Genomic DNA, 16,099 nt, shown 5'->3' with positions numbered 1-16,099 from the left:
GAGATTTACATATCATCACTTTGATTTAATATCATCTACTTAAATTCAGCGAAACCAAATTAATATAAGTAACAATTAAATGTTGTATGAATGGTTTAAAAAAGCTTTTTAAAAAATAACAATATAAAGTAAATCTCCTGCATTTTACCTCCATATCACAGAATGCTATCTCTGGTTTACCATTTGGATTCCAAGCCAAAGCTGTAATAGTGAAGCCATTATCATGTTTGAACCTGAAAAATATAACAATGCATATGGTAAATAACTTACATTTTTTAAATAATCAGATTATAAGTTATATTCTAAAACTCCTATGGATCCTATATTACTCAACTAGAACATATATAATATTGACTAGATGTATGTTGGTCAGTTGTGTCTTTGGATTGCTGTTTCATTAAATTATACCCATCATCTTCTTTCTTGTCTGTCCATTATATAAGATGGTTATCTAGCAGCTGTATTAATAATATGATAAACAAGAATATGTCCAAAGTACATGGATGCCCCTCTCTCACTATCATTTTCCATGTTCAATGGACCGTGAAATTGGGGTCTAATTTGGCTTTAAAATTAGAAACATCATATCATGAGCAACATGTGTACTAAGTTTCAAGTTCATTGGGACAGACGTACGGACAAACGAACAGACAAACAGACCAAAAAACATAATGCACCTCTACTATTGTAGGTGGGGCATAAAAATAAGAATTATCATTACTGTATTAAAAATTGCCAGTAAAAACTTTAAACTCAAACTGACAGCAGCCACCTCTCAAAAACAGTTATTTATACTGTAAATTCAGAAATTATTGCGAGGTTTTTATTATTGCCAAAAATGCAAGAGAGTTGTAAACGCAATAATTTAAACTCGCATTTTAAAATATTTTATATGATTTAAGACGGATTTTCTCAAAATCGTAAAAATTAAAATCGCATGTAAGTCTAAAATGACACTATCCATGCATTAAATTCTGAATTTACAGTATTCTAATACATTCAAGAAAAAAAAGAGCTTTATTGTATTTTATGTTTAATCATATCAAACGTCTTTAAAAATTCAGGCACTCAATCAGTAACAGGTCACCACTTCGGGATATGTATATATGGGCTCCATGTTTATCTGCAATACTTCCATTAATACTTACAGCTTTTTTTTTTTTAAATGTAATTCTGTCTCAATGTACACTATATCCTATACTGCACAACTTATGAGTTGACATTATACAAAGATTTAAGGCGGTGCATAACACTACAGTAAGATAACTCTGTAAAATCAGCTAGACGTTATAACCACGTTACATTGGTAAGAAAATATGAAGCTTCTCAATGATCAAAATAAGTGTTTGTCAAACTGCTATATATCCAATCATTTTTTTTTATGATGTATCCAAATCAAGTTTTTTGAAATTTTGATATTTTTGTCAAAGGGTCAAAGTAAATATTTTGTTAACGAGCCAACTTAATTTCGAGGTGTTTGGTACCACCTTAACTATACTAATCTTTATCTGTTAACATACCTGTCAACACAAGTCTTTGAACTGATGTGGAATACCAGAATATTACCATCATAACAACCGGCTGCTAAGTACTGTCCATCTGGTGACATTGATAAAATGGAATAAATCTATAAGTAAACAGAAAAACACAATTAATTAAAAAGTGACTAGACCCTTTCTTCACCCATTAAAAGAGCACAGTACTTTGAATTATATAAAACAGTTTGAAAAAAACCACCATCTTTGTTTGTCTGATGCTTACCTCCAGAGAATAAGGTTGTGGGTTGTTTAACAAGACCCCCTAGGGAACATATATAATAGAGTTGGGTCAAAGTTAGGTTAACATTGAGAGATAATATATTATTAAAATTTCCCTAGTTTTATAAAAATATGAATAATGATCAAAGTAAATTTAAATTGTGTTTTTCATGTTAAATATGAAGCATCCTTTCAAAATTAATTTCCATAAGTTTTTCTTTTGTGACGACTATTGTAATTAGATAGCTTAATTGTAATTTTCATTTTTTAATGATATAGATAAAGTTCAACAATTTTCTACATCTATTTGTACTATACATCAGACAAATTCATACTATATTTAAGCACATTCTACACTAACATACCCCCGAGAAATTATCATCTGTAATGCTGCCAATTTTATTCCATGTGTTTCTCTCAATTATCTGTATTTCCTTTTCTACTGGTATATATAAAAACTAAAAAATTGAAATAAGACAATATAAAAATAAGGATATGATATTATTGCTAAATAGACAACTATCCATAAGATGTGAACCATTACAGGACTTAGTTGAAACCCATAGGTTTTATTTATTATACCAAATAAGTATCCACAGTTGTATTTGCTTCTTTCTTTGTTCCCAAGTTGGAAAAGATTGTAAAATATCTTAAACTGTTCCATCATGGAAGATGCTTGTTTTCAATACACATAATACAAACTCTTTGCATGATTCAAGTAAAAAATTAGGAGTCAACCCCACTAAGCAAGTTACTTCTTTTGAAAATGTTGCTGTAAAAATTATGAAGCTTCTAACTATACAAGAAAAACAGCATGTCGCAAAGAAAACACTGGTCAGGCGCGTAGCTCCCTATACGCCAACACTCAGTTGCATGCACATCAATTCAGCATGCAAAAAAAAAATTAAGACAAAATAAAAATTTATGCATCAAATGATTAAAGGAAAATCATTCTTTATCACTTTTTTTTATTGATGAAATGTCATTAAATAACGGCATTTGGTTTAAAATAATTTTTTTTATTATAGATGACAAAACCGGACAGTACCATGCATCTATTACAAGGTTTGAATGTGTTATTGTACTTGTATCATCGGAGCACATTTCACACAATACGGTACGTGTATCTGTCGAAATACCTGAAAGGTATTGAATGTGATCTGTTGGGGGGGTAAAACTAGAGGCTCTCAAGAGCCTGTGTCGCTCACCTGTTACTGTATTTACTGATGTCGGTCATCTTGGTTGGTAGGTTGGGTCATTAGACACTTTTTTAATAGATACCCTAGTTATGATTGTGGCCAAGTTTGGTTAAAAATGGCCCATAGTTTTAGAAAAGAAATTTTTGTACAAGTTACAAAAATGACGAAAAGTTGTTCAATATTGACTATAAAGGGCAATAACTCCTTAAGGGGTCCTCTAACAATTTTGATCTTGCTGACTTATTTGTAGATCTTATTTTGCTGAACATTATTGCTGTTTACAGTTTATCTCTATTTATAATAGTATTCAAGATAATAACAAAAAACTGCAAAATTTCCTTAAAAGTACCAATTTTAGGGCAGCAACCCAACAACGAGTTGTCAGATTCATCTGAAAATTTGTGAGGGAATAGATCTTTTTCTGATGGACATTTACATCTTGTAAGATTTACCCTAAATGTCTTAATTTCAAATATATAAATAAAAAACTGCATTTTACCACCATGTTCTAATTTTAGCCATGTCGGCCATTTTGTTTGGTAGGCGGGGTCATCCGACACATTTTTTAAACTAGATACCCCAAGGATGATTGTAACCAAGTTTGGTTTAATTTGGCCCGGTAGTTTCAGAGGAGAAGATTTTTGTACAAGTTACAAAAAATGACGAAAAGTGGTTAAAAATTGACTATAAAGGGCAATAACTCCTTAAGGGGTTGACTGACAATTTCGGTAATGTTGACTTATTTGTAGGTCTTTCTTTGCTGAACATTATTGCTGTTTACAGTTTATCTCTATCTATAATAGTATTCAAGATAATAACCAAAAATTGCAAAATTTCCTTAAAATAACCAATTCAGGGCAGCAACCCAACAACAAGTTGTCATATTCATTTGAAAATTTCAGGGCAGATAGATCTTAACCTGAACAACAATTTTACCCTTTGACAAATTGCTCTAAATGCTTTGGTTTTTGAGTTCTAAGCCAAAAACTGTATTTTACCCCTATGTTCTATTTTTAGCCATGGCGGCCATCTTGGTTAGATGACCAGGTCACCGGACACATTTTTTAAACTAGATACCCCAAGGATGATTGTGGCCAAGTTTGGTTAAATTTGGCCCAGTAGTTTCAGAGGAGAAGATTTTTGTAAAAGTTTACGGACGACGGACGCAGGACGACGGACGCCAAGTGATGAGAAAAGCTCACTTGACCTTTCAGGTCAGGTGAGCTAAAAAGATGTAGAACTATTATGATTGTTACAAGCTGAACCAAGTAATGAATCTGTTTTGAATGAGATGTACCAATCTGCACTAAATTTATCTGAACCTGTTGATATCATTGAAAATATGCAAAGGCTAGGAGGTCGACAAAAATCAAGTTCTGAGGAATCATTCAATAATAATTTATATAATTACCTCTCCTTTCTGTTTTTCCCAACACAAACGACACAAAGTCTTTGATAAACTGTAACAAAAGTATAAGATCATTTACAACATTACCACTGCAAAAGAAGCATACTTCAATATATGCAAGTATTCCAAGTCCAATACTGGACTTGTATGAGTAATTCTTTAAAGTTTAAAAAAAAAATCAAAATATCTTAACATGCTCAAGGTGCACATGAAACCAAGTAAAACCAAAAATCTGTCCCCTAAGGCAAATTAAACACAACTTTCTAATCTAAAAAGAAGATAACATAGCTGAAATTTGATGGGATTCATATTTTATTTGGATTAGCTATAAACTTTCTGAATAATCAAATCAAACAGAAGTAATTGCATAAGAACACTGAATTATGCAGCATTTCTCATGACTTCTATCAAACATCTTGTTCTTTTTGTATATCAAACATTTTAGCACACTGATTGTATTACAGTACTCTTCAAAAATATCGATTCGATAACTTTTTTCTCTGATTTCCGTGTTTCTCGGAATCACACCGAGTACCGCGGATTTCACTCCTAAAATCCTCCAAAGATTCTCTCCCAACACCGCGTGGCTGTTAATTGGTTTATTGCCCATCGGATGTACTTCAAATTAACGACGTGTGACAACATAATTGGATTACCCAGATAATTTACCTTTGAACATTTAATCGATCTTGGCTGCACAGGTGTGCTTTAAAATCACAGTATTATAAATTGAACAAATGTTTTCCATTCTTTGACAGATAAAGATGTGACAATATCATTTAGAATAAGATAATTATTATCTTTTATATTTGTGTCTTATGCCGTTATCTTTAAAATAGAACGTACATACGAAAAAGTAAGAAGAAAATTGTTATTTAGTGTTTCTATTACAGTCCGGTCAGGTCATACATTGTGTTCTTTCAGCAAGGACGATTTTGCCACAATTAGTTTCTTTTATAACTTATTCAATAAGCAATATCAGCGCATTAATTGTTCATTATTAAAAAATCAACTGGCTAATAAAATCATGTTGTTTTTTCGGTAACCCGATTCATTAACTTAATTTATTGAGCAATGTAAAATATGATGTTTCACCACCTCGGTACATTTATACAGACTTGAATAATTCAAATTACGAACAGAAACTGTTAAATGACAACTCTGTAGACAAAGGAAATAATTTCAAGTGATATTGATAGTGCTCGTCATTTTCGCATTTTACGGAACGGTTTTCAAATTGACGAAAGTATTTATATCAATTTTGGAAAGTGAAAAATATTTTCACATTAATTATATAATAAATGTACCATAATTCTACCGGTGTTTGACAAGTTTATGACGCTCAATCATTTTACGTTTACAAAAGATGTTAAAAGTTGTGATGATAAGTAATCCGCTTATCCCTATCCGATTGGTCACTAACCTTTAATTATTAATAAAATTTATCAAACCTCATAATTGCCCATCATAATATTCTATTCCAGTTAAATCAGTCATCATTTTATTTTCAAAATTTCCCAACCGCCTACAATTGGCATTTCTTTATCGTATTATCATGATTATTGTCATTTGAATACAATCAATCACCCCGGACAATTTCCATCATAATTTCAATTAATACATCACCAACTGTAAATCTATATTATTGACCATGGACATATAACTAATGTACTTTCTTTTTTGAAAGATAAAACATTAAAATTCAAATAGTAAAAAAAAATGTGTTCACGTTTATTCGGACAAGAATTATATTTTCCCGATAAATCAATTGTAAAAGGACCTTCTGGAGCCTCAATACGATTGCACAAAAATGTCGTTCTGCAACTTTAGAAACCTTGAATGGACTTTCCCACGGTCGGCCAGAAAGGTCACCTGAGTTTACTAGTACGCGACATTTTTTCCCGCCCTTTAAAAAACTCGTGCTGTGGATAACATTGATGTTAACTATTTTTAGCATTTAACATTGTTAAGTAAGTCAAGTTCAAGTTCAACCCAAACTGTTGATAACTGAGATGTGTATCGTGGAATTGTCTTCGCACGGCAAATAATTGTTTTTAAAATCTTTTGTTGAAAATACACAAATTTACATTCATTGTGCGAAAGTTAATATTAAACAAAGACGAATTAATGCAGCTGGAAGTATTCCTATTGTAACGGAAATGTATTATTATTCTGCTGTACTGCCAACAAATCGTAAAACGAAAATGCCGTAATTGTTAAGCATAACGAATGGTGAATAATATTTTCCTTTTTACTTGAATATACAAAACTTTCAAACACGTAATTTTATTTAACTGCTCAGATTAATTTAGCGAAAGTTTCCGGTTATTTTTACACAAGTATGCTCATTTCGTAAATAAAATATTAATTTACTGGTGAAGACATCGAGGTCAAAATTAAGTAGTTTTCATTTTTTATAAAACTTAAATACAATTGCAAGAATTAACAACAACATTTTGCTTTCAAATCTTTTATTCATTCCAGCAATAAGATAATCGTAAAAAGAAAATGCCGTAGATTTACACAATTATTAAGGGGCAATTATTTTGTCTAATGAATGGTGAATAAATTTTCCTTTTTACTTGCACATATAAAACTTTTAGACTTATAATTTTTAAATAAAGACTTTAACTTTGAAGAAGAATATTTTGTTTTTCACATATTCCGCTATATTTTATAATCGTTTTTTTTTTAAAGCAAGTACATAAAGGTTAAGATATTTTTAGATGGGCTAACAAAAAATACGAAAATATTTTGACTTTAGTTTTTATTACCACAAATGAAATTATATTAGTATAAAAGACATTTAAAATTATACACCTGTTTGACACTTTAACTGGTACAGTAGACCGGAAATATAATTCTTTATTACTTCAACCTTTACCTGTCAGGTAATCCAATTACCCATTCAGTCTTGTGTCGGTATAGATCAAAGTAGGATTAGGGCAATTAATTCCTCGGTGTAGAGAGTGAGCTCGTTATCACAATAAACATTTACCTGATTTTGGGAGAGATTACTCCCAAATTCCTCCCAACATTTTGGGAGGAATATCGGAGTTTTTCGGAGTGGCTCAGACATTTTCCTCGGTGTAGGGTGTGGGAGAGTTGGTACTCTTGAAGGGTACTGTACATGTAATCTGTTCATTTCATACAAAAACAGACAGACTAGAAATCCGACTATAAATTTTCTTACTGGATCATAAAAAAAAACCTTATTTACACAGGACATTATAAATGTATTTACCTGACATCACTGCATTTAGATATAACATTGAAAGATTTCACTACTTTTGGGTCATCAATTTTCCATATTTTGACAGTTCCATCACAACTTGATGATGCCTGAACAATAATATATAGGTTGTACATTTAAAAACACATGTATCAATTATATTAGTATCTAAGAATTTAGGGTCCACTCATTTGAGTTTGAATGCAATAAGAAAATATTAAAACTAAATTTTGTATGACAGAGACAACAATTACAGGAAAAAAAAAACAATGTTTAACAGGCATCCATCATCACCCAATTTAACCCAAATTTTCAACATGAAATAATTTTATACCAATTATCAAAGATTCAGTGTTAAAGTTGACAGTATCAAGAAAATTTAAATTTTCAACGCGTTTCAGTATTTCAACTGCTTTGAAATTGCCTTTAAAACACCAGAATTAGGAGAAAATTTATGAGTAAACAGATAACACAAAGAAACATATTTGCTGAATTAAAGGCAATAATTATAAACAGAACATCTTTACAAATAATAAATTTTGATGAATACAGCAACAAAAAATCTGGATACATCTACATATATGCTTGTAACAGAAAAATTACAAATTGAGACATCAATGCAAAAAATGTATATTGTATCAAAAATTGATTCACTAGATATAAACACTAATTTATTACAGTTAGAAAAATATAATCACTATCATATCAAATGCACTGTAACAATAAATAACTTATTACCCATACAAATATGTTTACATATATTTACTATATAAAACCTTACCAAGAATTCTTCTTTGGGATCAAGAGCTACACTAAGAACAGGTGCCTCATGTCCTGAATATGTCTTACTGTTACTTGTATCTGTATCAACAATCTTTATCACAAAATCACTGAAACATAAGTAAAATATAAACATCATTTTTTATCATATGTACAGTTGCCTACATCTATGTATAAATTTGGACTTTAGGAAGACAGTAGTCTCATTGGAAAACATGATGCCTCTAGAATTTTGATCTTTGTCAGTCTGAATTATTACATATCATTAAGAAAAAACAATTTTGAAATAAAAAGTAATAAAAGACTATGAAAATTATTTTGTACCTTGTAGATGGCCATAAAAAGCAAACTATGAACACTAGAAGACTTATTCATGTTAATTGGCCTTTCTTAAACGAAAATTGAAACAAAACACACTTTAAAACTAAAACTAGATATGCAGTTTATTTTTTATTAATTGTAAACTTTTGTAATTTCTAACTTGGGACATTAATTTGAATTGGAATATTATGTCCAATTATTAGTTACCTTGCTCCTGCAACTAGTTTCTTCCCGGATTTATTTACAACCAGATGATTAGCAGGTGCAGTGAAGCGAGTCAATATTCCATCTGGAGCTCCTTCAGGGAATGTATATGCCTGAACAGTGTTACAGTCAGAGGCAGTTATGATACGATTATTCTGGAAAAAATAACAAAATGCTTGCAAAATTCAAATATATATTATAACATGTTTGCTTCAACTTTTTATCTGGTCTATAAGATGTTAAAAAAAAATTACAAACACAAAGAGATGAACTTGAAATTTTATGCTGATGGGCTTTTAACAAAATAAATCTACATTTTTCTACACAAATGTAAAGACATGGGTGTAATATCTATTTTCAGCCTTTGTCAGAAAGAGGGATCGGATCAATCTATTTGGAGCTAAGAATTAACTTCAAAGGATAGCCATACATAGTTGTTGCTAATGACTTCTGACAATGTGACTGTTTTAATGCTCATAACAGCTTGTACTTTGATTATATATATATATATATATAATTACCTTAAATACAATTGCAAATGCTTTGTCACCAACTTTGTGAGAAACAGCATCATCATCATCAATTCCTTCCCAAACTCTAACATCTCCATCTTGACCACATGTCAGCATGTACCTATAAAATTTCATAAACAAATGTAGCACATCTAACTTCTAAGAACTGTGAGAGACCAAGATATTATACAATGTACCTGTTGTTATCTTTAGAAGGAGACCCTCGACTAAAAAAATAAATAAAAATACATACATGTGACAGAGTTGTCAAGTCACAACTGGAGATTTGGAAATTTTCAGCTGGAGTTTGTGCCTCATAACTGGAGATTTTTTATCGACATTTTTATCGACGTATGCAATGGTTTTTTGGTGTTTAAACTGCATATTTTCCTTTTTTGTTAATGATTCTATAACTCTGTAGCCACTTTTACTTGATAGAAATAGAAGATAAGGGGTTTTTAAATATTTATTTATTATATATAAAGTTCAAGATAAAGTTATCAGCCATCATATATAGTTGGTAAAAAGCATCTCTGCTTAGCAACATTGTCAATTTTGGTACCACTAACTGAACAGTGGTGTTGAATTGAGCTTTCTGGTGGGTTTGCTGTCTACATATGCTTGGTCAAGTCATTAGAGTCACCTTAGTCAGCTTTGCAACAAGTGTTAAGCATACATATCATATTTGAGGTTAAGTAGTATAACTGTTCAATGTTTTAACAACATCACAAAAAAGTCGTTGTTTATACAACTTTAATTAATCCATTGTCAGTATTTCACTTCAAGTTAATCATCCAGGCATGTGTCTTAAACTTGCTAGTTTATCACCAGGTAATTGCCAATACTCTTTTATTGCTGTATATACAGTCTAATCCTTAACACCTTCATAGATAACTCGAGGCTATTTACCTTTTGACATCAAAACAGTTTAAGGAAACTTCCGTTTTTCTCTGACTTTTCCGATCTAAATTTCGAGTTTCTCTGACTTTTTCTCTGTCAGTATAAATTTTGTAAACAAAAATTTCTACTGAAAATTTTTTGAGGTTGACATTTTGAAAAAGCGGAAGATTTCAAATTTTAACGGGAGGGACGGAAGAGGGTCTTAAAAGCGGGAGATTTTGACTCCCGCTGGAAGAATCACCTGTATGAAAATAAACCCAAAGGGTGTAGACATGCAATCTAAAATACATACTAGTAAACTGCCACATACAGTATCTTCTTGGTGAATACATCAATGGTATGAAATTAAATCTTAACACTACAGGGAGATAACTCTCTAAAGTTAGCTAAACGTTTTAATGACGTTGTGTTGTAAAAAGAATATAAAGCTTCTCAATGATCAAAATTGGTGTTTGTCAAACTGCTTAACTACCAGTGTAATGTTTCTGATAAAACGTTTGGTTTGAAATTTTTGAATTTTTTATAGTTTTGTTACAGATCAATGTAAATACAAAATTTTATGAAAATTAAACGAGCCAAATTAATTTTAGTGAAAGTGTTGGGTACCACCTTAAATCTAGAAGAGTAAACCTTTTCAATTTTCGAAAAGCTGAGTGAAAAAACAAACCACCAATAGAAACCAAAATGTATTAAGCCTTTGATTCTGATACAAGGTGGTGGATAATGACCTAGACTACCCATGAGGGTAGAAAGAAAATACAAACAACTCTAATTAATTGTAAATAATACTTAGTGAGGAAAGGGAGATTTCAAGAGCTTGCAAGCTATATATTTTAATCCCAATCCTTTGCATTAACAACATTGTCCAAGTTATATAATAAATCAGTATACCATTTGATGAAGTAACATCAGACAAATAGTTTGAACTCAGGATCAGTGCAAGGTTTTAAGTTTTTTTCAAGTGTTCTGTCTTCTATATCCTCAGGTATATATTGCAAAAACAGTTTATAAATTACTTTCTATGAGACTGGGAACATCTAAATCTTCTTAATGTCCGCATCTGCTTACCTCCAGTACTGTGTATGCACTGCATTTCCTTTTAATCACATAAGTTTCAACTAATAACAGAATTTGTTGCTGTTGGTGCTTTGTGTGTAAAATATTTATCATGTCAATATTTAGAAAGGAAAAGTCTGTGCAACCTAGCATGCAGGAAAGAGAAGCTTAATTGGCCTTAGTAAGCTATGCATACCCATTTCAAGGATTACAAATAAATAGGGAATTAAAAGTGAAATATACACAGAAATTATCACAATTAGTGAATAATTTCACTGAATTCACAAAAATTGCAAAATATCGATAATTTCTGAATATGTTTTACGTTTGATACCCAATCCAATTACATTCATTTATCAAACCATATAGACAACTTTAGAGTAAGATGCATTTCCGTCAAAAACTCTGATTTTAGTGAACATCATTTGTGTGTTTAGGGGCATCATCACTTCCGTTCCAATGTTGAGCTAGTGGTTGAAAAACTATAATTAAAATGCTATATTTCAAGAAGTTTTTCGCCAAATTAAATTCACATAATTGACAATTGGCCCTCTTGTCATTAGGGAATTGTTTTAGGTACTCACCGTACTTACAAAACAAACATTATTTCTAGTTTATACGACACAATGACGATCACCAAGACCCTTGACGAATGTTAAAAGTGCAGGGATACAGGCAATCCCCTCTGTCTGGGAAATGACATCATAAAGGTGTGCATAATTGACAAGTTTTATCTGGTGGCGGATGAACTGGAAAGTAATTTATTGTAGGATCAGGCAGACACTGCCATTAAGAAAAATGAAAAGCTTTTGTGGATTTGTCTAATGCATATGGGGGCAGAGGCTCAACCTTTAAATGGGAAAACTTATTTGATTTAAAAGGGAATCACTGAAGCATGTCTGGAGCAGGCACTCCTTGAGCGGGGATATACATGTAGGACCTATAAAAGGCTACATCTGGACTAAGATTTCATGATTAGGGAATTCTTTTTTCAAATTGTTGGGATTTAAATTTGGGACCTCAGGATTTCATATGTTTAAGCCCAGGATTTTGGGATCAGGACCACTCCTATCCCCCTCCTCCTTAGACCTGTCAGTGACACCCCTGCCCCCTTTTTTACAAATAGATCTTGATCTGTCACTGTCATAGATAATTTGAATAGATGGGTAGCATTCATATACTGCTGTTATTGTATTGTCATGCGAAAAAGCACAAAACATTCATTTTTTCAAACATTAGATACTATCCTACCGTAGTCTAAGATCGTTCATCTTGTCAGTTCGTTAGGTATTTGTGTTTGAACTTAACACACGGGGAAACTCTGCATTGATGTCACTACGGTACTTCTGGCGTAGAAAAACAGTGCATAATACGTTTTTTCTGCACTTTTGAATAAAAAAACATTTCTAAAGGTAAGTTTTCATTGTTGTTCTCAATTATTGCCAAAAAATGCCAATTTTCTAATGCCCGTTTCAATCCCAACTTCCGAATATTTAAAAACATTCTAGAACTTCACAAAATCCTATTTCCGGCCTCCATTTCTTTGTGTACATTCCATTCAGCGTCATCAATCTTGTGGCAGGCAATACAGGTCAAGCAAATCGTATTTTTAGGAATTTAAAAATGACATGCTCCTTACCTCTTTCTCGATTTTCCCGCGAAAAAAGCCGAACCAAAATGAAAGGAAAACTATATGAAAAAACAATGTCCATGCCATAATTTTGAACAGGCATATAGAGTTGGTTAATAAGAAACAATTTACATTTATTTTTCATAGAATTTTCTTTTTATTCATTATAAAAAGATCGATATTCTGACCATCATGACTGTAGGTAAATATTCATACAAAATTCCCTTGATGTTAAAAGGGATGGCAAAAAAGAGTTTTCCTGTTGAGTAAAACCCAGAACTATTGCAAACTATTTTGAAGCAATATCCCAGAAAGAAATAACGAAATTGCCGTAGACTGAAAAATCTCCTAATTGACAGTAGAGCAATTTTATTGGATATAACGAATTGACATCACATGATTTTGACGCCATTGAAATTTTAATGTAAACAAACAAGGTCAGAAGGTTCCGTATGGGACATCATCGTACCATTTAGTTACTGACAAACAATTACGAGTTATCAAGCTTGCCAATGCATGGTTATAACAAATTAAAGCTAAGTCTACAGAAAAAAATAAGAAAAAAATAGCCTTAGAATAACGACTTATCATTACATATCATTACACCTGGATAGATAAACAAATGAAAAAAGGGGGTCGTGCCATTGGGTACATGACAACTCGTACTTTCGGCAAGTCTTACTCAATCAACTTGTACCCTATTTTTAACAACTCATAACCATGTTTTATTTGATATTATTTATCTAGTTTATATGCATAGTTATTGTTACTTTCTTTCGTAGATCATTTTTTAGCAAAATACAAATGAAAAAACAACTTTCATTGTTAATAAAATGACAACTGGCAGCATCGTCTATGTGAAACTGGTAAGTTGATTTATGTTTTATTTGTCTGTTGGTAGAAGTACGAGTTGCCTAAAGTACGAGTTGGCTGAGTACGAGTTGCCGAAAGTACGAGTTGACATGTATCCGTGCCATTTAAGCCCGTCAGAGATCACAAGATGCACTTTATGTAATACACATTTCTTGAGCTTACTTTCCACTTTCCTCAAAGCATACATCAGTATGACCATCGCTGTGGGCATAACGCATAGGTTTTACAGTGGGCATGATTAATTTCCTTTTTGTTTACTTCCCGCAAATTGATTTTCGCGCCAACGTTATTCTAAGTTATGTCATGCTCAGTCCGACCTTCGATAGTTATAAAACCCGTAAAACATATCCGATCAATCATCATTTAATTTCCAATATATTATTGGTTTCCAGTAAAACACAAATAATTGGAAGTAATTTATTCTGTTTTAAAATATTTTGTCATAATTTCAATTTTCTACTCGACAAGAAAACAACACAACAGTATGAAACCCGTAACAGCAAAACCACATAGATTGAAAAAAATTTCGTATAAAGTACAAAGACGAGCTGCACAGTATTTCCTTCTCTTTCCGGTTAGGAGACCCCAGTTGAACTCATACTTGAATGATTTTTTTTTAACTTCGCTGGGTAAAACAGGACTTGAATAAAGTTGATATTGGTATATTGAACCAGTAGACATAAACTGAATAAATCTTGCCAAATCATGCAATCGTCATATGATTATTGAATTAGGATGGAAAAGCCTATACCTAACAATCATTCCATACATCAAATATATTTGATCTACTGGTATTGCTTATAATAACTGACTTATAGGCCTATATTATGTTGAATCGGAATTTTCACGCTGAGTTGAAGACCCATTGGTGGCCTTGACAAGTTGTACTATTTTCTGCTCTTTGGTCAGGTTGTTTCCTATTTTCTTTCTCAATTTTATTGAAAAATCTTATGGCAAATCTGTTTGCTGAAACTCATATAAAGCTTTCTTTTCTAAAGGTAAGTATGCTAGATAGATTTAAGGAGGTGTGATGAGAAAATCGAAGTTGTTAATTTTCTCCTTGACAACATTTATCATGTACATTTCGTTAATGAAGTTTATCGACAGGATGTAGGAATTAGTCTTATATGCACCAATTGTGTCTCTTACAGCAGAAGTGTTCGTGTACTGTTATGTTTTTGTTTGCCAAACTCAGTGAAGACCCATCTAAAGTCAATTTAATTAATAACTTCAACAACACTTACCATTATCTTGACGCCATGATTTTTGTTCGCTTTATTTTTCTAAATTTACTGTCAAAATTTAACCAAAGGAACTTACTGAAAATAAATTAACTATAAACGATAAAAACTGTCCACTCCTAGATTAAGATAATACAGTTTTACACGGGGAAACTCGACACAAGACTATGCGACAGAATGGACAGTTTTCGTTCGCTATTGTTATGTTTCCGTTGTCACCATATTATGGTGTTTATATATATCACAACTCGTTCACTATGTCTGTGACTGTAGTGATGTTTTTTGGGTTTCAATGAACAAAATTGATGTATCACTGGCGAATTAGTAAGCTACTCTAAGGACTTCGTGACCACAAATTACTGATAATCTTTACTAAATTCATCCATAAAAAAACAGATGCTCCACAGGGCGCAGCTTTAAACGAATGCAGAGGTTAAACCCAGAACGGTTGGCGCAAGTATGGGCACAATATTCAAGCTGGATTCAGCTCTAAATTGGATTGTGATTAGAAAGTTGACACGGCATAGGTTTCTGACACAGAATGAATGAATTTTGTTTGCCTTTGAGCAATTCACTATGCTGTTGAATATTAATCCTCTCAAAAAAATGTTTGAAGAAACTTTCTTTTTATTTATGAAATCTAAAATGAGAAAAAATGACCCCCTCCAATTTTGTTTTCACATCCCCCTTTCCCTTATTCCAAAACTGATCTCAATTCAAATTTCTAATGGAGTTTGCAACACTAACTATACTCATTTAAATACATCATATAATATCAAAATGTAAAAAAGGGCTTGTTATCACTGAATGATAAAGATTGTTTTAATTTATCAGTTGGTAGTAAAGTGAATATACATTGTATATTGTATAAAACAATGATTTAAGTTGATTCAACTACTATTCTGGACAAAGAAGGATAACTCCAATTTAAAATTTATTGTTATTGCGCAATATTTTGCAATTAGATATTTCTTGCTATTGCACAA

General features: G+C 31.8%; 1 protein-coding gene across 1 annotated transcript in view; it reads right to left on the bottom strand.

Annotated features, from left to right (window-relative positions):
- Positions 1-14,182, bottom strand: part of LOC134711939 (WD repeat and HMG-box DNA-binding protein 1-like) — a 33,767-nt gene extending 19,585 nt beyond the window's left edge. The window contains exons 1-9 of the mRNA XM_063572961.1: positions 14,035-14,182; positions 9,423-9,534; positions 8,905-9,056; positions 8,378-8,486; positions 7,609-7,706; positions 4,368-4,416; positions 2,123-2,215; positions 1,521-1,627; positions 149-233 (exon numbers count right to left, since the gene is read on the bottom strand). Coding sequence (XP_063429031.1) covers positions 149-233; positions 1,521-1,627; positions 2,123-2,215; positions 4,368-4,416; positions 7,609-7,706; positions 8,378-8,486; positions 8,905-9,056; positions 9,423-9,534; positions 14,035-14,108 — 879 coding nt within the window. The 5' untranslated portion in view covers positions 14,109-14,182. The remainder of the gene's footprint in view (positions 1-148; positions 234-1,520; positions 1,628-2,122; positions 2,216-4,367; positions 4,417-7,608; positions 7,707-8,377; positions 8,487-8,904; positions 9,057-9,422; positions 9,535-14,034) is intronic.
- Positions 14,183-16,099: the final 1,917 nt, after the last annotated feature.

This window comes from Mytilus trossulus, chromosome 3, assembly GCF_036588685.1.
Source record: "Mytilus trossulus isolate FHL-02 chromosome 3, PNRI_Mtr1.1.1.hap1, whole genome shotgun sequence".
NCBI lineage: Eukaryota > Metazoa > Mollusca > Bivalvia > Mytilida > Mytilidae > Mytilus > Mytilus trossulus.
This window is presented reverse-complemented; position numbering and strand designations above follow the sequence as displayed.